Raw genomic sequence first — 26,304 nt, forward strand, 5'->3', positions numbered from 1 at the left:
TCCCAGACCTACCAAGGTAAAGCTGTCTACATCCCTGCAGATGAGGGTGAGTAATGCCGAGCTGACTGCTCTTCTCTGTGTCCTTCTCCATCTCATTCCTTTTATTATCTCTAAATCACTCTTTTTCTTTCTTTCTTTTCTTATTGTTCAACCCTGGCCTCATATGACTTCTTCTGGATTTCATCCAGGGACACGTATATGTTTACCACCAGGGAACTGTTACTGCTGCTGCTTTCTTCCAAACAGACAGCATCCCAGCCTTCTACCCCCAATGTTGATGCCCCTTGTCAGCAGGAAGTAGCCAGAATGCCTCAGTGCCCCTTTATAACCATCAGAAGGCTGGAATGTTAGGTCCATGCATGAAAAAAATGGCTCCTTCCCTTGGATCATGCCCTACACACCCTGGAAATCCCTGCTCAACACCTGAAACCCTGGCAACGGGCATGCCTGAGGGCAGTGGGTAGTCCCCCAGACTGAGGTATTCCCCATTCTCTGAGGTCACCTCAGCTTCCACTGTGACCACACCCCTCCTCCTATATAATTTCTTTCTTCCTGCCATAAACTTTCTTGCCCCTCCCAACTCTTATCTTGTGTGGCTGCAGGTTTGCTCTTTCCTTATCACAAAAAACCTTCTCTTAAACCGCATAGAGCTTCTTTTCGGCAAACTTTACAATATCAGGTATTGATTACTTTGCGCTTGGTCATTTGAATGGTAAGAGAAAGTTAAGAATGGTGATTGTGCTTGTAGTGGGGCAGACTTCTTGTAATACACTAATGGACCACTTCATGCTGGGAAAAGATCCAGCTTGGCCTAGAAGTGTGTGTGTGTGTGTGTGTGTAAAAAGAATGATTCTTGCCGGGCATAATGGCTCATGCCTATAATCCCAGATTCTCGGGAGGCTGAGATCTGAGGATGGTGGTTCACAGCCAGCCCAGGATGAAAGTCCATGAGACTCTGATCTCCAATTAACCAGAAAACCGGAAGTGGCACTGTGGCTCAAGGGGTAGGGCGGTAGCTTTGAGCTGAAGAGCTCAGGGACAGTGCCCAGGCCCAGAGTTCAAATCCCACAACTGATAAAAGAAAAAAATGACTATCGGGCTGGAAGTTTGGCCTAGTGGTAGTGTTTACCTAGCATGCATGAAGGAAGACCCAAGTTGGATTCCTTGGTACCACATACATAGAAAAAAGCCAAAAGTAGTGCTGAGGCTCAAGTGGTAGAGCTCTGGCCTTGAGAAAGTCCAAGGACAGTGCTCAAGCCCTGAGCTCAAGCCCTGAGCTCATGCCCAGGACTGGAAAAAAGAAAAGAAAAAGAAAAAAATGACTATTAACAGTCTTCAGAAAATATCTGGGTATATAGCCCCAAGAAATGTATTGGGTGAAGCCACATTACCTTTTTTTTTTATCTATTTTTTTGGTACTGGAGATTAAACCCAGGATTTTGTACTTGCTAGGCAAGCACTTTGCCACTGAGCTGAATCCCAGCCCCACATTACCTTTTGTAGGTTGTAGGAAGAGAAAGAGACAGGGATAGACAGAGAGAATGTTGGGAGTGTTGGCTATCTGAATTGCAGACAATTGCAAGGGGAGTGCAGAGTAAAGGCGATATTGAATAGAACTCCTTGACCTCAGAAGTAGGACAAGATGGACAAAGTGGGGTAGTAGAACAAGGTCAATTATGAGCGTGCTGGGGGTTCTAGAACATTTCTCATAGGATGGGTGGGAAAGATAGGACTGAGGCCTCCCTCTTCTTCCTCTATGTACCCATAATGTACATCAGCAAACCCTTCTTAGTTTGGCAAGCAAGGTCTTTAAAAAGTGGTTAATCCTGTGTGGGAGCTTTCTTCTGTTTTCTCAAACAGCTATCATTTGGAGGCCGGGAGTGTGGCCTAGTGGTAGAGTGCTTGCCTAGCATGCATGAATGCCCCGGGTTGGATTCCTGGGTACCACATACATAGAACAAAGCTGGAAGCGGTGCTGTGGCTCAAGGGGTAGAGCGCTAGCCTTGAGAAAGTCCAAGGACAGTGCTCAGGCCCTGAATTCAAAGACTCAGGACTGGCAAAAAATTAAAAAGATAGATAAAACTATCATTTGCCTGCTACTTTCTCGAAGCAAAACAAAGCTGGGTTCAGTCAGGCACTTCATGCCTGTAATCTTAGCTACTCAGGAGGCTGAGTTCTGAGGATTGTGGTTCAAAGCCAGCCAGGACGGAAAAATACCGGAGACTTATCTCCAATTAATTAATTAAAAAAGAAAGAAAAGCCAGACGTGGAGCTATGGCTGGAGCCGCAGCGCAGCGGCCTTGCGCTCCGGAGGCTCGGGGACAGGGCCGGGGCCGAGCTGAAGACCCAGGGCTGGGCTACACAGGGCCATAAGGAGAAGAGCTGGGCCACTGCCCAAGGTGTCCGTCCCGGTTGAGCCGGACAGGGCGGCGGGAAGCGGGCGGGGAAGGCCCTCCCGCCCGCGATCGCGGAGCGGGCTCGGGGCTGCGCCGGGCCGGGGGCCTGGGGGGCTGCGCCGGGGCGGGTGTCGCACAGGGGAGCGCCGTGGGGGCCCGCGGGCTCCCCGGCCCCGCGAGCCGGGGAGGGGACGGGCCGGCCAGCGAGCTCCCTCCCTCCTCGCCGCGGGGCTGGGAGCGGGCGGCCGGGCGGGCGGAAGCCGGGCGGGAGGGCGGAGCGCTGGGCCGCCGCGCGCCCCCCGCCCGTGGGCGGAGGCTGCGGAGAGCGCGAGAGCGAGGGGCGGGGGCGCGGGGCGGGCGCGCGGGAGGGGCGGGGGCGGGGGGCGCGGGCTGCGCGCGCTGGAGCCGGCGGGGGCGGCCGTGCGTGCGCATGACGCGGAGGAGGGCCCGGGCCGCGCGCTCCCGGTCCCGTTGTTGTCGCCGCTCGCGGCTGCTCGGAGGCAGCGGGACCTCGGCGCCCCGGAGCTCCCGGCGGCGGCGGCCACGGCGTGCGCGGCGGCGCCTTCCGGCCTCGGCCCCTGAGTCCCGGCCCCATGCGCTAGCCCCGCGTCGCCCGCTCCGTGGTCCGGGCCCCGCCAGTCCCGCGCGCCCGCTCGCCGCCGCCGCCGCGCCGCCCCGGGCCCCGGCCGGGCCCGCCTCGGGCCCCGCGGCCCCGGAGCCATGAACTTCCAGGCGGGCGGGGGACAGAGCCCGCAGCAGCAGCAGAGCCTGGCGGCTCCGGGGGGCGGCGGCGGCGGCGGCGGTGGCGGCGGCGGCGGCGGCGGCGCGGGGGGCGGCGGGCAGTTCGGCGGGGCGGGACCCGGGGCCGGGGGCGGCGGCCCTTCGCCGCAGCTGGCCGGTGGCCCCCCAGGGCAGCAGTTCGCGCTCTCCAACTCGGCGGCCATCCGCGCCGAGATCCAGCGCTTCGAGTCCGTGCATCCCAACATCTACGCCATCTACGACCTGATCGAGCGCATCGAGGACTTGGCGCTGCAGAACCAGATCCGGGAGCACGTCATCTCCATCGAGGGTGAGCGGGGGACTGCGGGCGCCGGGGTCGGCCGCTCGGGCCATCAGCGGGCCTCGCGCGCCCCAGGTCCCGGCCACGCCGCGGGCTGCTCGGCGCGGCCCGGCCCCGGCCCAGGGACGCTGCGGTGGAGGCTCGGTCCCATGCCCGGAGACGTGCTCTGTCCCCCTCGGGCATGGTACGAAGGCGCCACGGGTCGGGGTCGGAGGCGGTCACCGAGGTTCCTCCGGGGGCCTGGTGCTTGGGCGCGATGGAGAGAGCCGGCGGGCCGGGAATGGAAGGCCTGCGCTGCAGCCCCGGCCCTGCCCCGAGGAGGGGCGGAGGGTCGGAGCTGCCTGGTCGTGGATGACAGTCTTTGCGGCCCGCGCCCGCAGGCCTCTCCGGGTGGCTTGTCCCGACGCACGCCCCTCAGGATGTTGCTGTGGGTCGGGGAGCCGGGCCTGGTGTGGGGCTGGGGCTCTGCAGCCGCGTGGGAGGCGCCGGCCCATCCCTTGGTGCCTTGGCTGGGTCCACACGCTGAGTCTTCCTGTCTCGGGGGGCATCCGAGTCTGCACACTCCCGAGGCCTGCACGGGAGGGCGGGGGCACATGGACCCATACTGCCCCCCCCCCGGGACATTGTGCCTGACTCCCAGGACCATAAAGGCCTTTTTGGTGGGCTTTTGGGGTCGTGGACTTTGACTGTTGTGGGGCACGGGAACTGCAGGTAGAATCCTGGCATATGGCCGCGATCTCTGATATGATGAGGGCTGCTCTGTTGGAAGGCACCCCAGTGGTGTGGTGACCTTCCAGCTGAGCTCTGGCAGATGGGCCTCGCCCTGGGCCATCTGCTTCCTCCTCCAGCGCTGCTTGAAGGGGACGCCCACCAGCAGGTGGTGGGTACTGCTTTAGTGGTACTGCAGGGAGAGCCAAGGCCTACTGCAGATGACATGGAGTTGTGGGCAGGGGCCTGTCCACCATGGGCCTTACCGCTAGGGCCCATTCCCAGCTTCCTTCTGTTTGAAACTATAGGGGTTTATGTACCTGAACTGCCTCTGTCTGGTCTTCAAGGCTGGGGACCCATAATATCAGGTGTCTTAGGAGAGTAGAGGTTCCCATTTAGAGCTGGTATCCTGAGTCTGTGTGTGTATGTGTTCACACATGCGTGCCCTTGCTGGGACTGGGACTTGATCTCAGGACCTTGGCACTGTCCTTAGCTTTTTCTTTCAAGGCTAGTGTTTTATCCCTTGAACCACACCTCCACGTCTGGCTTTTTACTGGTTAATTAGAGATGAGACTCTCACAGACGTTCCTACCTGAGCTGGCTTTGACCCACAGTTCTCAGATCAGAGCCTCTTTGAGTAGTTAGGATTACAGGCGTGAACCATGGATACCTGGCTATCCTGATCTTTTGTTGTTAACATTCCAATCTGACTTTTTCCTGTCCTTTTCTCCTCTCCTCTCAAGGCTGAGTTCACTGCAAACTAATTAAGTGACAGAAAAACCTCATTAACATGGATCTGAGTAAATGGCCTGAATCACCACCATGTCTGGGGACTGGGAGATGGCATTTGTATGAGCCCAGGGCTCCTAAGAGAGATGACCAATTTTTTCACTTATTAATGAAAGAGCGGGGAGCTGAAACAAGTTTCATGAGCTTCACTGCCTAGAGGAAGTATGAAGAGCCTGACAAATTCCAGGATGCCCTCCTCAGCCTCTTTGGGAAGATGGAGAGATTTGGGGAACAACCTCTGGTTGAGAAGCTGGGTCATCTACCCTCGAGTCCTTCTCTGAGTAGGGAGGGGCTGGACTCAGGTTGCTCCTGTATCCATCTCCAATTTTGTTAGTAGCCTGTGTCTCCCTGCTTATCTCATGTCTGGCTGGGTATTTTCTGAGCTATGATCCTGGGAGGTACTTTTTTTTTTTTAAAAAAAAAAAAAACCTCTCTTAAATTCAACATGCCAGGTAGAATTTCCCCTCCTTGGATTCTCCGCGGAACTGCTTCCTCACTGTGGTTTGGAAATACCCCACTGTTCTGTCTGCTTCGCCTGGAAGCTTGGTATCACCATGTTGAAATCCTGGGACCTGATGTCTCATTGTCACCAGACTGACCCAGCTGCTCCCCACATATCCCCTCCCTGTTCTCCCTACCTCCCTCTCTGGGATGGCCATCCAACTTCTTCCTCTTTCCTAGTGACTCTCCAGGAGCCCACTCTGTTGCCCCCACCCCTGCTCGTTTCTGTCACCCCAGCTTTTCTGCTGTAGGCAGGCTTACAAACAAAAAACATCCCACCCAGACTCTAGTTTCTTAGTCCTGTAAGCTTCCTGAAGTAGAACTTTCTCCATCTGCCCAGCCATACTGTTCTTGCCCGGCAAGGCCATTTCCTGAGTTGGGAAACCCCAGTGCCTTAGGCATATCTGTGCTCTCTGCCTGGATGAGCCCCCAGGCCCAGCAGACATGGGCTGTTATATAAACCAGAATCTGCCTGACTTCTGAGGGGTGCGCCTCTTTAAGCAAAGAATGAACATTCAGAGCCTTCCCTTTGGTCCAGTTAATGCTTTGGTGGAGGGTTTTTTGTTTTTTGGTCCCAGCTCTGAAGGTAACATTCAGAACCATTTGACACTGTGGGCATCTCACCCTCTGTCCCCGCTTCTTTCTGTCACCCCTCATCCTGTGCTGTGTAGGGCTATAGGAAGCAAAAAGATGGCTTGACTTTCCTTTGTTTCAGAACAGATTTGAGGGGCAAGGTTCCTGCCCCTCCTCGAGTCTCTGGGAATGAAGGAAACACCGCTATGAGTTGGCATAAGGGCTGGGTTTGTACTTCTGAGCCTCCCAGCTGCCTAGTGGGAACCCAAGTTCATAAAGCCTGGGAGAACCCCGTGCCTGCCTTCCCCTTGGCACTCACCCGCAGAGCAGGGAGCTCCTGTAATCAGGCTGCAGAGGGCTCATTGCAGAGGGCTAGGAGGAAGGATTCAGGGAAAACAGGGACACTACAGCTGGGAGGAGTCCTGGGGGGCCTGGCAGGGAGCTTGCCAAGGTCTGACAGGTGTACACCTGGAAAGGCTGTACCCCAAGGCTAGGCCAGGCCAGGCCAGGCGTGCCTGCATCCCTGCTCACTTTCCAGCCTGGGCTCTGGGCCTCGAAGTGGACGGTGAAGTGGTGTGCATGCCATCTGGCTGCTATTGTGTGTGCAGGAACCTAGCTTTGTCGGCTGGATGACTTGTTCAGATTCCCCTTTGTTTTTCCCTAGAGTTGGTGTTGTTTCAAGAGAGCGAGAACTTCCTGTGAGCACTGCTGCCAGTCTTTAGATTGCTCTTGTCCTCATTCTCTCTCCTGCTCATGTAGTTTCCACTATGCCTGTCTGTTCGGTGGGCTTGGTGACACCCCGGGGGAGGTAAGGTGAAAAGAGGAAGAGTTCTTCCTATCTGGCTTCAGTCTGGGCTGTGAAGAGAAGGGGCACAGTCTGGTGTGGGTTTGTGCCTCAGCACTAGCACCCTCCTGGTTGGCCTGCTCCAACTTCCTTCTATCTGGAGATTTGTCTGGGACAGCCCTGTGGTAGGGGAAAGCCAGCTTGCCTGGCCAACTGTCAGAGAGAACCCTGTCCTGGCCATGCTTCTTCCCCCAGGGGTAGAGGCGCCACTGCCCCGGGCATTGCCCAGGCCAGACTGCCCCAGCCTTCTTCCAGAGGAAGGCAGAGATGGGCTGTGGACCTGTACCTGTCACTCTTGTGGCCATTCCTGCAGTTAGCTGCTTTTGGGGACATGGCTCACTGGGTGGGGCTTTGCTCACTGATGAGGGTTCTAGGAATTGGGAAAAAGAGGATACTGAGTGTGGGTGCGTTTGTTCTGGATCCATTTATATAGCTCCTCCTGGGTGGCCCAGTTGCATCTGGCCCCTCAGAAAACAGAACAAAGGAGAGGAGAGGTACAGAAAGGGCTGGGCCCAGCTGCCCTGGGAAAATGGTGCAGCTGGCAGGAGGTACCAGCAGGTGCAGGGAGTGGTAGCAATATATACAGCAATACAGCAATCTAGAAACCAGGGCAAAGCTCAGAGACCTGTAAGAATCAGCAGGCCTCTGCCCTTGGGGTGGGGAGGCGAGGCTACCCCTGCTTTGTCTCAGGCTGCATGACCTTAGGGACAGCCAGGTAGAAGAGTGTCCCTCATTGGATTCTGTCTAGGATCAGTGAATGTGACACCCCATAAAGGAAACATCCTTAATTGCTTGGGGATGTCTTGAGCATCATTTCTTTCCTTCTGCCTGTGCGTGCTGTGTGTTTGGGGGAGGGTTAGGAAGGAGAGTGAGAGAAGACATAAAGCCATGTTCCCAGCACAGTGGGTCTGCTTCTCTGTCTGGACTCTAGTCTACGGGGGACAGGCAGGTGATGGGACCCTGAGGAAGGAATTGTTTGTGACAGTACTGAGGGTTCAACTAGTGCTTAAATGCTCTACCACCTGAACTGTGCCCCATCTTTTTGTCTTTTAGATAGCCTCTCAAGCTTTTGCCTGGGGTAAACTGGAACTGTGATCTTCCTACGTCTGCCTCGTCCTAAGTAGCAGGGATTACAAACATGCTCTGTCATATCTAGCCACGGGGAAGGAATTTCTAATGTTCTCTCCTATACATATTTCCACTTTCCAGCATTCCGAGGAACCATGTTAGCGGGGCGCTTCCATGGTAGGAGAGCTTGGGGTGGTGTGGGAGAGTTTAGGTAGGACTGAGGGGTGGTTGCTTGTAGGGGAGCCTGCTGGTTGTGCTTTTGCTCCTCTGGGCCCTCTTCTGGCTGTCATCGTGCTTCTGGAGCAGCACATTGAATCGTGGGGAGACACACGTTCTCCCTGCTTGTCATTGCCTGAATACTGCTGCATTCTCTGCTATTCGGGTAAATTGGGGTGAGTTTAATGTGACTCTGGTCTGCCTGGGTAGGTGGGTCTTAAGAGGAGCTCTTAGAGAGTCAAGACAGTGGCTCAGGTTCAAAGCCAGCCTGGGCAGCAAAGTCCTTGAGACTGTTATCTCAAATTAACCACCAGAAAAACCAGGCACAGAGCTTAGCAGAAAAGCCCAAGGACAGCATCTATTCCCCGAGTTCAAGTCCCATGACCAACAACCAAAAAAAACCCTCAACAACAACAAAGCAGCCTTTAGATTCTGTGTATCAGGGTCCTTTCTCTGCTGTGACTCTTTTCCTGGCATGTCCCTTGGAAGCATCGCTCCACCCTGCTGAGTGGCACACATGGAGACATGCTTGCTTAAAATACATTTAAAAAAAAAGCCACTTAGTTTATGCATTTTCCTGCCAAAAATAAAAGCGTGCCTGTTATAACGGGTTGGAATGGAGAAGGAAGTGGAAGCTGCATGGCTGTCCTCATCTTCCTGCCTGAAGGTTCTGGCAGCATCTGCCAAGCTTGCTTCTAGTTCTCCAGTGGTGGCTCTGGGATTGATTCTCTGTAGAGGTATTTCAGAGCAAGCCGGATGCTGAATAAGGAGAAAGTCACAGAGACTCACAGTAGGAAAATCCTGGGGTTTGGCTTATTTGACAGCTCCTGGGTGGGGAGTGAAGGTAGCTAGTTCCTCCGCTGCCCCTAATTGGCTGGGAGAGTGGACAGGTTCCTCCATGGCTCTGGAACCATCTACCTACCTGGCGTCGCATTCTGTTTGTGTCTGTATAATCAATCCTATAGTTAGACTATTAAGAGCCATTTCAGACATAGCCCTGACCAGAGGTACTTTCTGTCAAGAATGACTGAGTTGGCCCCCTTTCTCATGTGGCCTTGAGATCAGCTTCCATGGAGCCCACACGGGACTTAGGAGATCCCCTAGGGGCGGGGGAGAGTGTCTGTCTCAGTGTCCCTGCCTGAGATGGAGCGGTCTTGACAGAGCCACTCTGACTTGATTGCGGTTTCACATCGCACGTGTGCTGCGCTCCAGACCGTGTTGACGGTGGTTACTCCAGAGGGCTGCACACCATCCTGTTTACAGTAAGGATACACCGTTTATTACCTCCCTCGTGTACGTGTCTGTCTGATCATTTCCTTTGGACAAATTCTCAGAAGAAAATGGCAGGATGAGAGTCGGCACATTTCTAGGACTTTTGCCGCCATTCTGATTCCCAGAGCTGTGAATAGTCTGTTCTCTGCTCTACTGCTCAGGCAGATGAAGGGGGAAAACAAATAAACAACAACAAAAAACTCTTAAGTGGTTTTCCTTGTTGTTCCACTTTGCATTTTTTTGTTTTTTGTTTTTCCATTCCTGGGGATTGAACTCAGGGCCTGAGCGCTGTTTGGGTTTTCTCAAGACGAGAGCTCTACCACTTGAGTGACAGCACCACTTCTGGCTTTTTCTATAAATGTAGTACTGAGGAATCAAACCTGGGTCTTCGTGCATGCTAGGCAAGCACTCTACCTCTAGGCCAAACTCCCGGCCCTTGTGTTATTTTGATGACTATTTACCTATTTGACTTTACTAGTAAGAATCATCATGAAGAAGCCAGGCTTGGATTTCTGATGGAGAGTTATATAAGTAGGAGAATTGGAGTCCCGATTGGTATGGGCAGAAAAAACATGAGACCACACCTGAAAAATAATAAGGCCAGGGTGTGGCTCAGGTGTCAGGTGTTAGATCACCTCTCTTGCAAGGACGAGGTCCTTGAGTTCAAACTCCAGGTCTGCAAAACAAAACCCAACCAAACAAATCAACTTTTTGTGTTAGGCTAGTTGTAATCCTAGCTACTCAGACAGCTTAGATCTGAGGAGTGCAGTTTAAAGCCAATCTAGGCAGGAAAGATCATAAGACTGTTATTTTTAATTAGCATTCAAAAAGCCAGAAGTGGAGCTATAGTTCAAGTAGTAGAGTACCAGCACTGAACTAAAAAAAAACAAACAAAAATCTAAGGGACAGTGCCTAAATTCTTCAGGCCCAGGAGTGGTACCAACCCCCCCCCCAAAAAAAAAAAATTTGGAAGCTGAGTACTTGTAGCTAATGCTTGTAATAATAGTTACTCAGGAGTTTGAGATCTGAGGATCCCAGTTTGAAGCCAGTCCAGGCAGGCAACTCTGAGAAACACTTATCTCCAGTTAACCAGTGAAAGGCCAGAAGTGGAGCTATGGCTCAAGTAGGAGGGCGTGCAAGGCTCGGAGTTGAAATCCCAGGTCAGTGGTAGGGAGCTTGCCTAGCATCTAGAACCCCACATTCCATCCCCATCATCATAAGACAAAAAAATTGTACATTTGTGTTTGTCTTAGTTCTGTTCATTTCCTTTATTTGATTTCCTTCTGTTTTGTTCATTCTTTTTCTGATCAGGCTCAACATAATGTTAATCTTTCTTAATATGGATTTTTCTGAGCCCTATGTTCTGTTTGCCCACTGTGTCCTGAGTGGAGCTGGCTGGACTGTTGTGCCGGCCATTGAGATGTCTGGGCCTGGCCTGACTCCACTCCACATGGCTCCCGACTGCTGCGCCTGGGTGCCTTTGTGTCTGCTGATGGAGTGGGCTTCTCACTCTCTTTCTTCTCCCATTGCTTATTTCCTTGCACCCGCCAGGGGTCCGCCCACAGCCATTTCTTTCTTGCCTTTTAATTTGGTGTTTTGATGGCTTGCACACCCAAACCCAGCTTGAGAGTGGGATTACAGTCTAGCCCAGGGCACATGGAGCTGGGGAGGTCTAGACTTGTGTCCACTCCTGCTGGAACCCTGCCCCCTAGATTTTGGGGGGGATGATAGAAGCTGGTCTTCTGGAAGGTTCTGTGTGTGTGTGTGTGTGTATTAAACAGACCCTTAAGAAAGGCTCTAGAGCCTTAGAGAGGAGCTGGGAAGATCTGGCCACTTTCCGTTGTAGTCTAGATTGCCCTAGACTGCTCTACATGGAAAGAAGTAGTTGGAGCTTATAGGAGAAAGAGTTTAAAACAATGCTTTTGGGGTTGGAGGTGTGGCTCACTTGGTAGAGTGCTAGTCAGTGAGAGAAAGCATCAGGTATTGAATTCGAGGCCTTGTTTTGGACCCCCTCAAAAAAGAACCATGCTTACGCTTGGATACCATGCCTGCCATCTGGAGCTGTGTGACCTGGGGTGATTCCATTAACCTCTCTGCGTTTGTATCCTCTGGGACACAGAGATAATCATGCAGCCTATACCTGTAGTATAGGCTGTGAGTCAAGGAAGTGGGTGTATCTGGAACCTGGGGGAGGGCCAGGGCCAGGAGCAAGGAAGGAGCTGCTCTGTGGTCACATGGCAGGGCCACTACCATTGCAGAGTTGGAGTGAGGGGAGGACTGAGCGAGACCCTGGAGCGCGGGTGCTTTTCTCCTGTTCTGAGCACTTGGGGGCGCAGGCGTCGCATCAGTGTGTGCTGTGCTCAGAAGCGGGGTGGGGCTGTCACTCCTGAAGCCTCTAGCCACCGCCTTTGGTGGCCACAGATGCTGCCCATTTGCGTGTGCTCTTGGTGTGTCTGTGTCTTATGCTTGCTCATGAAAGTCTCCTCTGACTCCACACTGTCTGATACATGTAGGTGAGACACGTGTAAATTAAAAATTTCCAGTACACATATTAAACATGTAGAAGGTCCAGGGGGGTGGCCTAGCATGCATGAAGTCCTGGGTTTGATTCCTCTGGAGCATGTACACAGAAAAAGCTGGAAGTGGTGCTGTGGCTCAAGTAGTAGAACGCTAAACGCTAGCCTTAACAAGCTGTCCCTGAGTTTCTATTTTGTTCAAGGCTAGCATTCTACCACTAGGCCACATTCCCAGCCCCTGAACCTCAGGTTCTTAGGATTTCTAGGTGGCACTTTATTACTGAGCCATGCTTCTAGCCATTTGTGTATCCTTTCCCACGCCACTCCCCTCTCTGTGCTGGTACCAGGGCTTGAACTCACCTCTTTAATTCTTGCTCATCTTTTTCTGCTCACAGCTGATACCCTGTCACATGAGCCATGCCATCCAGTTCAGCTTTTTGTTAGCTAACAGGAGATAAAAGTCTTTTGGATTTGTCTGTCCAGGCTGGCTTTGACCCTTGACATGATCTTCATGTCTTAGCTTACTGAATAAGTGCGAGCCACCTGTGTTCTGTAGGCCCCGTTCTCCCGAGCTTTGCTGTTTGGGGGCAGTGTCGTCCTGGACCTGGGCTAGTACAGTTCCTCAGCTCTTCATACCTTGGGGCCACCTGCCTGCCTGGACTGTCTGCACCCCAATGATCTCATAGACTCTGGGCTTCATGGAGCTTTGCCATACCCCGTCATGGAGGAAGGTCGCCACCATCCTGTGAATTTCCCTGTATTACCTCGGTCTCCCCGCCTCATCAGTCAGCTTTCCAACCACCTGTGCCTGGCTGTAGGTGGAGTAGGAGGAGGGTGGCTGCAGTAATGGCATGAGCCTGCTGCCTTCATGGGCACTGCCAGTCATGGCAGTAGTGATCGTTATGAAAAACGCTGACACCATATGCTTTAAACCATGAAAACGTGCCATCGCACACTCCAGCACTATGTGTTGGGCTGCAGATGTCACAAGATTGACAGCTCTTGCTGCAGGTGATAGGGAGCTGCAAGGTGACAAGAGCAGATCTGCCATCTCTGGGAGAGAGGCAGTGGGCGCTGTCTCCTGACCGGGGCTGCCCTGTGTGCCCACCTGCTGTCCTGGCGGTTAGAACATCCCTGCAGGGCACTAGGAAACTGAGGCACAGGTGGAGGAATTTGCTCTCCTGGGCTGCTGACTCATGACAGAGGCAGGACCTGGACCTGGGGGAGTCTTGCTTTGGAGTCTGTGCTCTGTGATACTCTACTGAACTGTGAGAAAAGAAAACTAAGATAAAGGAGCAAATGAGAAGAATATGGCCTAGTCCTGGGATAAGGAGTCCTGTTCGGTCAGACAGGAAGACCAAAGCTCATAGAGGAAAAGGAAGAGGACAGATTATTTAACCCCAGCTCTGTGTGTGTGTGTGTGTGTGTGTGTGTGTGTGTGTGTGTGTACGTGTATACGTGTGTAAGTGTGTACTTGTACATGTGCTTCTACATGCCAGTGCCCATCCTGGGACTTGAACTCAGGGCTTGGGTGCTGGCCACTTAGCATCTTTGCTTAGGGCTAGTGCTAGCCCTCTACCACTTGAACCATAGCTGTACTTCCAGCTTTTTGGTAGTTCATGAGAGGTGTCTCATGTTCTTTCCTGCCCCAGCTGACTTGGAACCAAACTCTTCCGATCTCAGCCTCCTAAGTAGCTAGAGTACAGGCATGACCCATCACGTCTGACAGAACCTGTTTTCTGGTGGTAGGTTTAGAAATGTGGCAGCCCCTGCCTGGCATGATTTAACTTACTCCTCCATTCTGAGTGTTGGCCTGTAGACTGAAATTTGGTCAGGAAGCTTAACGGGAAAAGCTCTTGGTGCACGCTGTGACAGGGCGGCCAGGTCTCCCTGGCGTGGGCTTTTTCTCTCGCCATTGGGCTGCTAAGCGGGGCCGGGCGGACACTTGTGCACCCCACAGCCTCCCCCACCCCATGCTCTAGTGTGTGTCCACGGTCCTTGCCTGTATTGCTGTTCGCGTTGGCATTGCGAGATGGTGGCTCACTTTTCTGGAAACGCAGCTCTTCCATCCCATTCTTACTGTCACCCTTCTCTTGTGGATGTGTCTCACACGTTAGAACCCATTACAGAAGTAACAGATGTAGTTACGCTTCTCTTCCCACAGCCTGTGTGTACCAGATAAATAGCTACCATGCCTCTTCTGCAGAGCACTTCCTACAAGTTAATAAGCAAAACAGCTCTCAGAACTCAGGAGGTAAACAGGCAAAGAATAGGACCTGCGAGACACAAAGACAAAAAGCACGTTGTCGATGAACGTGACAAATGCTAGTGATCAGGAAAACACACCCAGAGAGCGGGGGGGGGGGGGGCATGGAGCCCCGCTGTATAGCAGGGCTGTATAGTGAATGAGTTCAGTGCCATCCATTGATATGACAAGGTGCAGGCCTTTGAACCCATCATCCTACCTTTGAGAATGTCCTGATGGAAAGAAGACTTGAGGACGAAGGGATTGATGGCAGCCAGGCTTGACTCAGGAGTAGAGGGACCATGGATGGAATGCCCACACCGCTTCAGAGCAAGCTAGAGCATCCCCACCTCCCCAGGGAAGCCCCACAGGCATTCAGTGGACTGCTGGCCTTTGGCACCCTGGGCTGGGAGGTTTAGGGACACCCTGGGGGCAGGGTCTTATTTCAGGGAGAGGAAGATACATGATAAGGAAGCAGCACATTGCAGAGAGGGATGAGGGCATATGTGTGTCAGAGAGGTGTTCAAATATATTAGATTGTGTTTCCATACTCTTAAGATTAAAAAATTTAAGACACTGATAAAGGGTAGAGGTTGCCCACCTGTCTTCCTCTCTCATTCTCTTCCCTGGTTACTGGATGGGACAGTCTTCTTCCTTGTTTTTGTTTGTTTGTTTATTTGATTTGCCAGTCCTGGGGCTTGATCTCAGGGCCTGAGCACTGTCCTTGGGCTCCCTTCCCTTCCCTCCCCACCCCTCCCCTCCCTTCCCCTGGCCTGGGCACTGTGAGCTCTTCAGCTCAAGGCTACCGCCCTAACCTTGAACCAAGTTCCACTTCTCATTTTCCAGAGGTTAATTGGAGATAAGAGTCTCTGGTCCTTCTGTAGCTGGGCTGGCTTTGAACCTTGATCCTCAGATCTCAACCTCCTGAGTAGCTAGGATTACAGGCATGAGCCACTGCACCCGGTATTCCTTGGGCTTTCTTAAGGCTAGGGCTCTACCATTTGAGCCACAGCACCACTTCTGGCTTTTTCTATGTATGTGGTACCAAGAAATAGAACCTGGGTCTTTGTGTATGATAGGCAGGCACTCTACCACTAGGCCCTTCTCTGGTTCTTTTTGTTGTTGTTGTTGTTGTTTGTTTGTTTTTGTTTTTGTTTAAAAATTCTGAAGCTTGACCTCAGGGCCTGGCCACTGTTCCTGAGCTTTTTTGTTCACTTTTCTACTTTAGCCACATCTGGTTTTTTGTTAGTTAAAGATAACAGTCTCACAGACTTTCCTCTTGGGCTGGCTTTGAGTGGCAATCCTCAGATCTCAGTCTTCTGAGTAACTAGGATTACAGGTGTGCATCGTTAGTGCTCGGCTATAGTTTTCTTTTTCAAAAAAGTAAGTGTTGGGCCCGGGAGTTTGGCCTAGCGGTTAAAGTGCTTGCCTAGCATGCACAAAGACCCGGGTTCGATTCCTCGGTATCCCACATACACAACCAAGCCGGAAGTGGCAGAGACGAGACACAACCAAGCCGGAAGTGGCAGAAACGAGACTGCAACAAGCGACAGAGAGCGAAAGCAAGCAAGCGGAGCCCAACCGAGTGGTGGCCGGAGCGAGCAGGGCCGGAGCGAGCAGGGCCGGAGCGTGCGGGAGCGAGCCGAGCCAGAGCCAGCGAGGCCGGAGCGAGCAGGGCCAGAGCGAGAAGGGGCCGGAGCAGGGCCAGAGCGAGCGGGGCCTGAGCGAGCGGGGCCGGAGCGAGCGGGGCCAGAAAGAGAAGGGGGCCAAAAAAAAAAAAAAAAAAAAAGTAAGTGTTGAGAGCAGAAGCGTGGCCTAGTGGTAGAGTGCTTGCCCAGCATGCACAAGCCCTGGGTTTATTCCTCAGTACCACATACACACCAAAAAGCCAGAAGTGGTGCTGTGGCCTGAGTGGTAGAGTGTTTGCCTTAAGAAAGCTCAGGGATGGTGCCCAGGCCCTGAGTTCAAGTTCCAGGCCTGGGGAAAAAAGTGTTGCCACGCCGATGTTGCTGAGTTACAGGGCCAGCAGGCCTCTGTGGTGTGCACACAGCATGCACATTGGCTGTGTAGGCTAGCCCTGAGAGGGGATATCTGGAAACCTCCATCAGTCTCTCATACCTTGTAGTGGCCCAGGTTCAGAGTGGGGATCAGGGATAGGAGGTCAGTGAGAAGGGACTCTAGAGACAGGTCTTTTGGGAGGGGATCCAGGGCTGGATGTCCCCCTGGGAAGGAAGGGAAGAGTCAATGAAGAGTGAGGGGTGAATTCTGACTCCAGAGATGCTAGGGCTCTGGCTGGTCCTGAGTCAGCAGAGGGCTCTGTAGGCCCAGGAAGCAGTGGCTGGGATCATGGAGACCAAGGCTAGTTGACCCACTGACCTGGGTTCCACTCATCTGTTGGCTGGGGACCTTTGGTGAGTTTATTGGCCTCTAGGTTTTGTGACTGTATCTAAAATGGATATGCTCACTGGAGGCATGGCTCAAGTGGTAGAACACCAGCCTAAAATGGGTAAATGGGTAACTTGCTAGTGTGTTGTGAGAATCTCCTATGTTAACGTGTGTCAGTGCTCAGAGGGGCCTCTTAGTGCATCACGCTGCTGCTCCAGGACCTAAGGGCCTGTCTGTGGTGACTTGTGTGCAGCCTGGAGGCAGATTATCTTCCTGAGGGACCTGGGAGCCTCTCCCTGTCAGTCCTGTACAACTAGTAGTTACTGGTTTCCTTCTATAGAAATAAAGCGCTTAAGCCGGGCACGGAGACTCGTGCCTCTAATCCCAGCTGCTCAGGAGGCTGAGATCTGAGGATTGTGGTTCAAAGCCAGCCAGGGCACTGAAAGTCCATCAGATTGTTTATCTCCAATTGATTACCAGAAAGCAGCAAGTGGCACTTTGAGCTGAAGAGCTCAGGGATAATGCCCAGACCCAGAGTTCAAGTCCCACAACTGCCCAATGAAGAAAGAAAGAGCTCATAAATCAATGCATTTTAGAAACCCGTTTGGCTGGGGCCAAGCTCCCCCCCCTTTGGCTAATTGGACTTGTGACAGACTGTATGTTCAGGATTTATTTATTTAGAATCTCGTTATATAACTGGTGATCCTTCTGAGTCTGCCTTCCTAGTGGTGAGATTAGAGGAGTGCGCCACCACCTCTGCTGGATGTTCAGAAGAGGTCTAAAATTGTGACCCAAAGGCACAGTACAGTTCAGGGCTGTGCAGGAAATAACATTCTGTCCTGAAACACCTTTGCGAGACAGTGCTGCTGCTGCAGCTTCCTGGACCCCAAGACAGTTAGAGATGGATAAAAAACGGATACCTGGCTCACAGCCTGTTCAGTCCACGTCCAGCACTTCCCGGTGCCCCTTCTAGAGAGGACCCACTGAGGAAGAAGCACTGACTTACTGACTTCTTGGCAGATTTAGGCATGGCCTGCTCCACAGGTCCTTAGCAGACTGTTGGCCCAGACAGCTGCTGGTGGTCAGAGCAGGGGTCCTGTATCCAGGGTGGTCCTGAAGACCTTAGGGTGCAGCAGTCTCTGTGTCTGCCCCTTATGCAGAGACCAGGAGACCTAAGCATTGGCCAGAGAATTTGTAGTCCTGGGCCTTGCCTAGGCTCAAGAACCCACAGGTGGTAGAGTTCGCCTTCCCCTCTGGGAATCAGAGGGGCAATTCTCTCCTCTACAGGGCTTGAACTTTGGATCTGGGCACTGTCCCTGAGCTGTTTAGCTCAAGGCTAGCACTCTACCACTTTGAAGCACAGGGCCACCTCTGGTTTTCTGGTGGTTTATTGGAGATGAGAGTCTGACTGACTTTCCTGCTGGGCTAGCTTTGTGCTGCGATCCTCAGATCTGAGTAGCTACTGGCGCCCAGCTAGTTCTTATCTTCTAAGAAGATAGAAGCAGGTTGTGAATTCTGGACCTGAAATTTAGGATAGGACTGAAGGGCTAGGACATCTTCCACACCTCCTACAGGCTTATCCACACGGGCACTGCCTTTTGCTGGAACTTTTGGAGTTTCCTCGTGCCACAGTGACAAGGTACCAAGATCCAGGTGTCTTCGAGCCGTTGACATTTGTTGTCTCCCTTCTAGAGGGAAGAAAGCGGAATGGGTGTTACAGCGTGTAAAGACAGGGTGCTCAAGGCTGGCCGTGCAGTGCCCAGGGACTCTTGCCTTCTCCCTGATTCCCTAACACCCAACCTGGAGACCTGTGCCCAGAGAACTGAACTCAACCTTTGGGAAGCCTCCAGGGCAGGCACTGTGGTCTAGTGGACTTCCACCAGTCAGCGTGCAGGCGGCAGAAAGATACTTTGCTGCCATCTTGTGGGGAAACAGCGCCTGGCTGGTCCAGGAGGCTACTGTGGATCTGGGAGAGAAAAGCCACTGGCAGAATACGGAAGTCCTTCCCTGTGTAGCTAAAGTTCCAGGAAAAAGCTAGTCCTCTGTGTCTTGGAGAAAGAGGACATTTTCCCGTTTCCTGAGCATTGTGCGGGCCTCAGAGGGTACAGCCCAATGCTTAGCAGTGCATCAGCGGCAAGCGCCGGGTGAAGGCCTGTGGGACTGTCAGGCACAGCTTCCCTTCCCCTACTCCACAGGACCAAGGGTTCTAACGTTTCAGTCTTACCCGGGGTCCTTCTCTTTCTGCGTTGTGGACCTTTTTGGTCAGACCATGCTTTTGGTAGCCAGGTAGCACACGTGAGGCTCAGGCTAGCCTGCTCAGCCAGCTATTGTGCACATCTGGAATTAGGTCTTTCTCCTGATTCCTGGACAGTCAGGCAGAGGGGCTGCTTGATGCCCACCCTCTGTGCCCGACCTGGAGAAAAAGTGTTCATCCTGACCAAAGATCCACACAGTGGGGATCTTTGAGAATTTTCCTCTCAGATCCCCCAGACTTCCACAGACCCTCCTGTGCACAATGCAGCCTGATGGTTCTGGTGGCCTGGAAGGAGCTCCTCTGAGGGCTGCTTTGATGTGGTTTCTGTGCTGTCTAGTGGGTATCACTGAGACTGTTTTAGAACTTCCTTATTTGCTCAGGCTCAGTGGGTAGGAGTTATCTGGAGCTGTGCTGTTTGACACTTGCCTTTGTAGCAGAATCTTGTCAGATGCAAGAGAAGCCCCATTCCTGGTGTGGGCATCTCCCTGACCTAAATCATGAGACATGTGAGTATGTGAGTGTGTGTGTGTGCGTGTGTGTGCTTGCACTGGTCCTGGGGTTTGAACTGAGGGCCCAAGTACTCATTACCCCTTTGTTTTTTTTTACTCAAGGCTAGCACTCTACTACTTGAACCACTACTTCAGTCTTGTTGATGATTAGCTGGAGATAAGAGTCTCATGGACTTTTTGCCCAGGCTGACTTTGAACCATGACCCTTCAGTATCAGCTTTTCAGTTGCTAGGATTACAGACACAAACCATCAGTGCCTAGTTCAGGAGACATTTATATAAGAGCAGGTGTGCTTCGCTGTGTAGTTTCTCTGGGCCGGGCAGTTTCTGGGAACCAGAAATAAGAAAGAGGGGTTGGCTCAATGAGGAAGAGGAAGCCATCCAGTCCAGATTGGGAAAGTGACCCAGGCAGAGCATAGGACATTGTTCTTCTGCGACTGGGCACGGCTTTTTCTGAGCATGCACCAGCATGTTTGCAGGTAAGACCCACTCTGCTGTTTGCCCACTAAGAAGGCTGACTGGGCTAAAAAAATCTCCAGTTAGATACCTTGTCCCTTATTGTGCTCCTTCAGTCCCCAAAACTGGCTTGCACAGCCACTTTTTAGCTTGTTTTGATTGCCTTGGGGATTGGGCATGTCAATTGGCAATCCTCTTTTTATGATAATTTTTTTTTTTTTTGGTCAGTCCTGGGCTTGCGCTCAGGGCCTGAGCACTGTCCTTAGACTTTCTCAAGGCTAGAGCTCTACTGCTTCAGCCTCAGCACCACTTCTGGCTTTTTCTACCTATGTGGTACTGAGGAACTGAACCCGGGTCTTTGTATATACTAGGCAAGCACGCTACCACGAGTGCCAAACTCACGGCCCTGATGATTCCTTTTTTTGTGATTCCTTTGTGTGTGACAGCTGGATGGACAGATGCAGACAGGGAAGCTAAGGCAGAAAGGCCTCCTGCCCTGCTGAGAGCTCAGGAAGGCTGCCAACTTTCAGTTGGAAAACATGAGTGTTGGGTTGTTCCCAGCCCCACGCCTGCTTGAGAATCCTGGGAAAGGCCCTCCACAGAACCACCTATTACACCCCTCGTGGAAAGCAGAAGCAGCCACCCTCCCCATTGTTAATAACTAGTCTCACAAGAATGTGAAGTGCCTTGAGATCCAGCCCAGGACTTGGGTGTTCCCAAGCCTCCTTTCCAGGAGCACCTAGGATGGAGAGGCACAGCTTTCCCAGGCATTCCCAGCCCCCTCAGGAAAGCGCCCCTTTTAGCTTACCCTGCAGAGGGTGATGGGTAGGAATGGAATCCTCAATCTGAGAGGGACATCCAAGTTGGGTTGGACGGGTGGAGGAAACCTAAAGGGTGATCTTTCCGGGGATACTCAAGTACTAGGCCTACCCCTCACCCCCAAACTGGACTCCCCTTTGTCCCCCTCTGTGAACGATGAAATCTGGTCCTGGGGACTGGGGGAGGAGTGAGGTGGGCAGTGTCATGCCCATCTCAACACAGAGCCTGCCAACCTCTGTGGTGCCCCTGGATTTTCTGGGGGTCAGATGTAGCCCAGCAAGCATCGGGCCACCAGAATCCTCAGAAGTGAGTCACACATCCAGAACGATAATCCAGGTGCAAAGGTTACTTTTCTTCTCGTTTTCTTCATTTTCTTCTATGGTGCTTGAACTGAGGTCTTGGGTGCTGCCTCAGCTTTTTCACTCAGGGCTAGATCTCTATCACAGCTCAGCTTCCTGATGTTTCTTGATCATCGGAGATAAGAGTCTCAGGAACTTTTCCAGCCCAGGCTGGCTTCGAACCACCATCCTCAGATCTGAGCCTCCTGAGTAGCTAGGATTACCTCAGCTTGGCCCGAGGTTACCTTTCCATTTTTCTACTGCCCTCAGGCTGAACCACACTTACCGGGTCCAGACAGATGAGTATCTTCTCGGTTTTATAATCTCCAAAGAGAAAAAGACAACCTTAGTTATTATCAGTAGCCACCAGTGGCACCCAGCAACTCTTTTGAGCCTCAAACTGAGATAGGATCGCTGTGTTCTGGCTCCTGGTTCGCAGGCTGAAAAGTGAGGCCCAGGAGGAGCAAGTGACCTGCCTCTCCACTGCTCCTTTTGGCTTCTGATAATCTGGTCCTCCCGTCCTTGGACCATTGGGTTGTTCTTTTGGAGAAGAAGAAAATACAGTAGTAGTCCACGCTTTTCGCCCAAACGGTGTGTGGAGTGTGTGCTGTACCTCTGGACTGTTATTCATTTGGCCTGTTCTTAATGACAGCTCCTCACCTACCTGCCCAGTCCTAGGAGGAGCCCTGGGCTGGAATTTCCTGTTTTCTGAGGGCTCCGGGGGCTGCCCCGGCAGGCTGGCTCCCCTGGGCCGCCGCCGTTCCTGGCTGTTCCAGGCCAGACTTGCCGCCTCTCCTGGCGGGGCTGGCTTCCCAGCCGCTCCAGGTCTGGGCTTGCCGGGGCCGGAGGTTGGAGGAGTTGAGGGACTCGATCGGCCCACGCCAGGTGCCCAGAGGCCGGAGGTCCGTGCGCCCCCGGCCGCGGCCCCGGCCTGGGCGCAGCCCTGCGCCCCTCGCCATGGGCCTGGCCCCCGCACGCGGGCCCTGAGCATGGAGCGGGGCCGGCCGCCGGGGGACAGCCGCAGCGGGGAGCGGCCCGCCGCCTGCCGCCGCGCCCTCAGCGTGTGCGACTCGCTGGACCTGCACGGCGCCCCGACCGACCGGGCCGCCGCCGCCCTGCAGGCCGCCCTGCGCGCAGCGCACGAGCCGCCGCCGCCGCCGCCGCCGCGGCCGCGGAGCGTGTGCTCGGGGGGCCCGGGGCCGCCGTCCGCGGGGGCCCGAGGCGTGCTGCTCAGCCTCCTGCGCCCGCGCCTGGGCCGCCGGGCGCCCCCGGGGCCGCCCGACTCCCCGGCGCCCAGCCCCGACCCCAGCCCCGCGCCCGTGCGGCGCGGCGGCCGCGCCCCCGGGGAGCCGCGGCGGCCGCGCCCCACCAGCATGACGTTCCTGGAGGTGAACCGGCTGGAGCTGGCGGGCGTGGAGGCGCCGGGCGCGGGCCTGGGCCGCGCGGGCAGCGCGGGCTTCCTGCGGGGCGCCTCGCTGTGGAGCAGCCAGCGCTGGCAGGTGTTCCGCGGCGGCGGAGCGCGCGGCGGCGGAGGCGGCGGCGGCGACGGCCCCCGGCGCGGCCTGTCGGCGCTGCGAAAGAGCTTCAGCTTCCGGCTGCGCCGCGGCCAGGAGATCCGGCGCGCCGAGTCCGGGCTGCTGGCGCGGCCGCCCGCGCGGGTGCGCACCCGCAGCGACGGGGACGCCAGCTCCCTGGGCGCCTTCCCCTGCCGCCGAGACCTGCTGGGCGCCGAGGGCCCCCGCGCGCCGCCCGAGCCCGGCCGCCCCCGCGCCGCCGCCGGCCTCTGGAAGCTGCTCACCAACCGCTTCCGTCGGAGGGAGCCCGCGCCCGCCGCGCCGGCGCTGTGGAGCCGCCGGGCAGCCGCGCCCCCCGGGCTTCTGGGGGCCCCGAGCGGTAAGGGGGCATGACACCGCCCCGGTGGCCTCTCTGGTTGGAGTCTGGCAGGAACCTACCTGGTAGAGGCAGAGGCGAGTGCACCCTGGCGGGCCAGGGGCAGCGAGGTGTGACCGACCATGTGCCAGCAGACTCCGGCGGTGCCGCAGGAGTTGGCTGGGCAGAGCAGGCTGTGGCCCTGCTGCGTCCAGAGCATCCTGGACAGCAGGAAAAGTCCCGGGTTCGAGTGTGGCCCCCTCCCATGTGGTAAATGCAGAATCTCCAGTGGGGACATGCAGGAGACGCGGCAGGTGCCCAACTAGGGGGCTGCCTGTGCAGCCCAGGTCAGGGACTGCTTGTGGACTTGGCTGTGATAACTCCCCTAGAACAACCTGGGGGCAGTGCCAGGGGAGGAAAAGCAAGTGCTGCCTAGACCAAGGCCATCCCGGGCAGGCCTCCCACTGCTGACTGGAGTGAAGGGTGGGGAAGGACGGAAGAACCGGACGCTTCTCTTCCCCCAGACCTGGCCCGAGCCAGGGCGTCCCCCGGTACTTAGAGTGGTCTGAAGGAAGGCAGCCTGGAGTCCAGTCTAGGGAGAGGTCGGGGTGAAGGCTTGGCCAGGCAGGGTACACATGCCTCGTTGGACCTGCCCCTACGGAGCAGGGCTAGCTGAGGCTCCTCCCTCTTCACCTTCACTCAGGAATGTGGTGGGTGGCCCCACCCTGCCGAGGGTGAGCTGTTTCTACTTGCAGAAGGCTGGTCCCCCTGCCAGGGCTCTGCCCACATTGGGTCTGGTCTGAGATCTACTGGAGTGGCTTCTCACCTGAATGAGAGGCCTTCTGGGACATGAGGCCAAGTCAAGTGGGCTCAGCTGCCAGAGCCTGAAGGAATAGAGGAAGGACATAGGTCTGAGGCCAGGGATTGTCTTCTCTTAACTGGGCTAGACAAGAACCTTCCCTCTGCTTTCTAGGGTTGAGGTTTGAGGGTCTTCCAACCCTGGCAGAAAGAGGGGTATCACTTCTGGTAATGGTAGCTTAGACAAATGTGTGTGCCACGGCAGCCTGATGCGTGCTTCTGTCTTCACAGACTCGTTTGTGAACAGCCAGGAGTGGACCCTGAGCCGGTCTGTGCCAGAGCTTAAAGTGGTGAGTGGCCTTGTACATGGGAGGCCCCGGAAGCCCTAGGGCTGGTGCGCCAGGCTTGGAGGTGTTGTCTTGCTCTGGCCGTTGGCTTGGCTTCCCCCATAAGTCTCTTGCTTGTTCAGTGCCTCAGCCCCACCTGCTGGCTCGCATGCTCTCTCCTGTCCCTTCAGCTCTGGCCTTTCTTCTCCCTGTGCCCTCTGACCACCACTGTGCCCCTTTTCTCCTGCAGGGCATAGTGGGGAACCTCTCTAGTGGGAAGTCTGCCCTAGTGCACCGTTATTTGACAGGGACCTATGTCCAGGAGGAGTCACCCGAAGGTGAGTGTCGTGAGCCAGCCTGACCCTCAGCTGGCCTCTCAGCTCCTCGTCTACTTGGTGTTTTCTGGTGGTGGGGGGGAGCTCTTAAGTCTTCCTCCCCAGTCCTTTTACCTTCTCTTCTGGAGGTTTCTGCCCTGCCCTGCCCCTGTGGGCCATTTCACCATGGTTGGTCCTGACCCTGCACTCTGCTCTAGGGGGTCGGTTTAAGAAGGAGATTGTGGTGGATGGCCAGAGTTACCTGCTGCTGATCCGAGACGAAGGAGGGCCCCCTGAGCTCCAGGTGACGTGCCTCCCCAGGCCCCCTCCCTCTGTCCTGTTGGGAGTGGGTAAGGCTGCAGTTGTGGGGAGAGGAGCCCACTGGGTCTGCTTGCCCGCCTGGCCCAGGACTTGGCTTGGGCCTGGATGAAGATGCTAAACGAATAACGCCGCTTGTTCTCCCTTAGTTTGCCGCCTGGGTGGATGCAGTAGTGTTTGTATTCAGCCTGGAGGATGAAATCAGCTTCCAGACGGTGTATAACTACTTCCTGAGGCTCTGCAGCTTCCGCAATGCCAGCGAGGTTCCCATGGTGCTGGTGGGCACTCAGGGTGAGGCAGGGCCTGTCCAGCCAGCAGGGGGCGGGGATGAACTAGGTGAATGAAACTTGATTGGCCAGGTCAAGAGATCCCCAAACCACACCTCGGTATTAAGCGCTAAGAGCCTCTCCACGACCTAGGGCCTTTTCTTAGCTCTTTTCTGGGTGAGTCCTGTAGTGGATGTCACAGATGTGTATAGGTTTGTATGTGTGTGTACATATGTGTACGGTGTATGTGTGCACACACACATGAGTGCATGTGTGCTAGTAGCAGGGCTTAAATTCAACCCGGGTCCTATTCTGTTGATCAAGCAGTACCTCCACTTTCAGCTCCTTAGTGGCTACTGAGGGCTGCGTCTCATGGACTTTTCTGCCTGGGCTGGCCTCCTACCCCCGTTCTTACATCTCAGCGTCCCGAGTGCCCAGGATTACGGGCGTGAGCCGCCAGTGCCCAGCAATGCGTAGTTTTTGAAATAAATAAGTTGTTGCCTTATGTTCTCCTCAGCAAGGCTATAGCAGAATAAAACGAGGCCTAGACCATTTGCCAGGCCTCCGCTCGTCTACCCCAACCCTCCTCTCCCTCCACCCCTCTTTTCAGGCAGTTGTGTGACTCCTCCCTCTTCCACAGATGCCATCAGTGCTGCTAATCCCCGGGTAATTGATGACAGCAGGGCCCGCAAACTGTCCACAGACCTAAAGCGCTGTACCTACTATGAGACATGCGCAACCTACGGGCTCAATGTGGAGCGAGTCTTCCAGGACGGTAACGTGGCTGCTCCCCGGTGGCAGTGCTGGGCCACGTGGCTTGAGGGGAGAGGCTAGGCTGGGCTTTTTGCTCTTTTCTCTGGTGGATGGACTTGACTCTGCTAATCCCCTACAGTGGCCCAGAAAGTAGTGGCCTTGCGGAAGAAGCAGCAGCTGGCCATCGGGCCCTGCAAGTCCCTGCCCAACTCGCCCAGCCACTCGGCTGTGTCCGCCGCCTCCATTCCGGCTGTCCACATCAATCAGGTGCGGTCATAGTCTGTGTTCTCGGGGCCTGTCCACATCCCAGCGTCTCTGCCTCCTCCCCACTTCTGCCTGTCTCCTTCACTTCCTAGCTTTGCGTGAGGCCTCTGTGTGGGCCTTGGGGTGGGTTCTCTTTGGTGACTGCCTTACCTCACTCCTTTTCCCAGCCCCTGCTCTCCACTGTCTTGCCCTTCAGTCACTTAGGCCAAGACCACACAAGCACATGCTCTAATGAGCATTCTTAGAACCATCTGAGCAGCTGCTGCCTGGGAAAACCATATGCATGGGGGGCCCAGGAAAGAGAAAGTTCTTTTAGGCCTGCTTGGTGCTAACCCTTGGCAAGACAGGACCGACCCTGTCTCTTCATGGGCAAACCATTATTCCGTTTGTCTACAGCTGCAGCCTCCTGGCAGCCTCATGCCCCTAAGCACCGAGTCTTGTCCTCTGC

At 54.7% G+C, this 26,304-nt stretch overlaps 1 protein-coding gene across 6 annotated transcripts in view; it reads left to right on the forward strand.

Moving 5' to 3' along the window:
• The first annotated feature begins 3,082 nt into the window (after nucleotides 1-3,082).
• Agap3 (ArfGAP with GTPase domain, ankyrin repeat and PH domain 3) overlaps nucleotides 3,083-26,304 on the forward strand; it is a 47,627-nt gene continuing 24,405 nt past the window's right edge. For 4 of the 6 annotated variants that reach the window (XM_090333546.1, XM_090333547.1, XM_090333543.1 and 1 more), the window contains exons 1-7: nucleotides 3,083-3,465; nucleotides 23,907-23,965; nucleotides 24,192-24,279; nucleotides 24,474-24,559; nucleotides 24,723-24,864; nucleotides 25,480-25,614; nucleotides 25,732-25,859. In XM_090333546.1, coding sequence (XP_090189672.1) covers nucleotides 3,117-3,465; nucleotides 23,907-23,965; nucleotides 24,192-24,279; nucleotides 24,474-24,559; nucleotides 24,723-24,864; nucleotides 25,480-25,614; nucleotides 25,732-25,859 — 987 coding nt within the window. In that variant the 5' untranslated portion in view covers nucleotides 3,083-3,116. Of the gene's footprint in view, nucleotides 3,466-21,937; nucleotides 22,842-23,906; nucleotides 23,966-24,191; nucleotides 24,280-24,473; nucleotides 24,560-24,722; nucleotides 24,865-25,479; nucleotides 25,615-25,731; nucleotides 25,860-26,304 lie in introns of those variants that run through there. The other 2 variants (XM_090333545.1, XM_090333542.1) reach the window with 1 other exon arrangement.

This window comes from Megascapheus bottae, chromosome 5 (genome assembly GCF_031878675.1).
Source record: "Megascapheus bottae isolate mThoBot1 chromosome 5, mThoBot2.hap1, whole genome shotgun sequence".
NCBI lineage: Eukaryota > Metazoa > Chordata > Mammalia > Rodentia > Geomyidae > Megascapheus > Megascapheus bottae.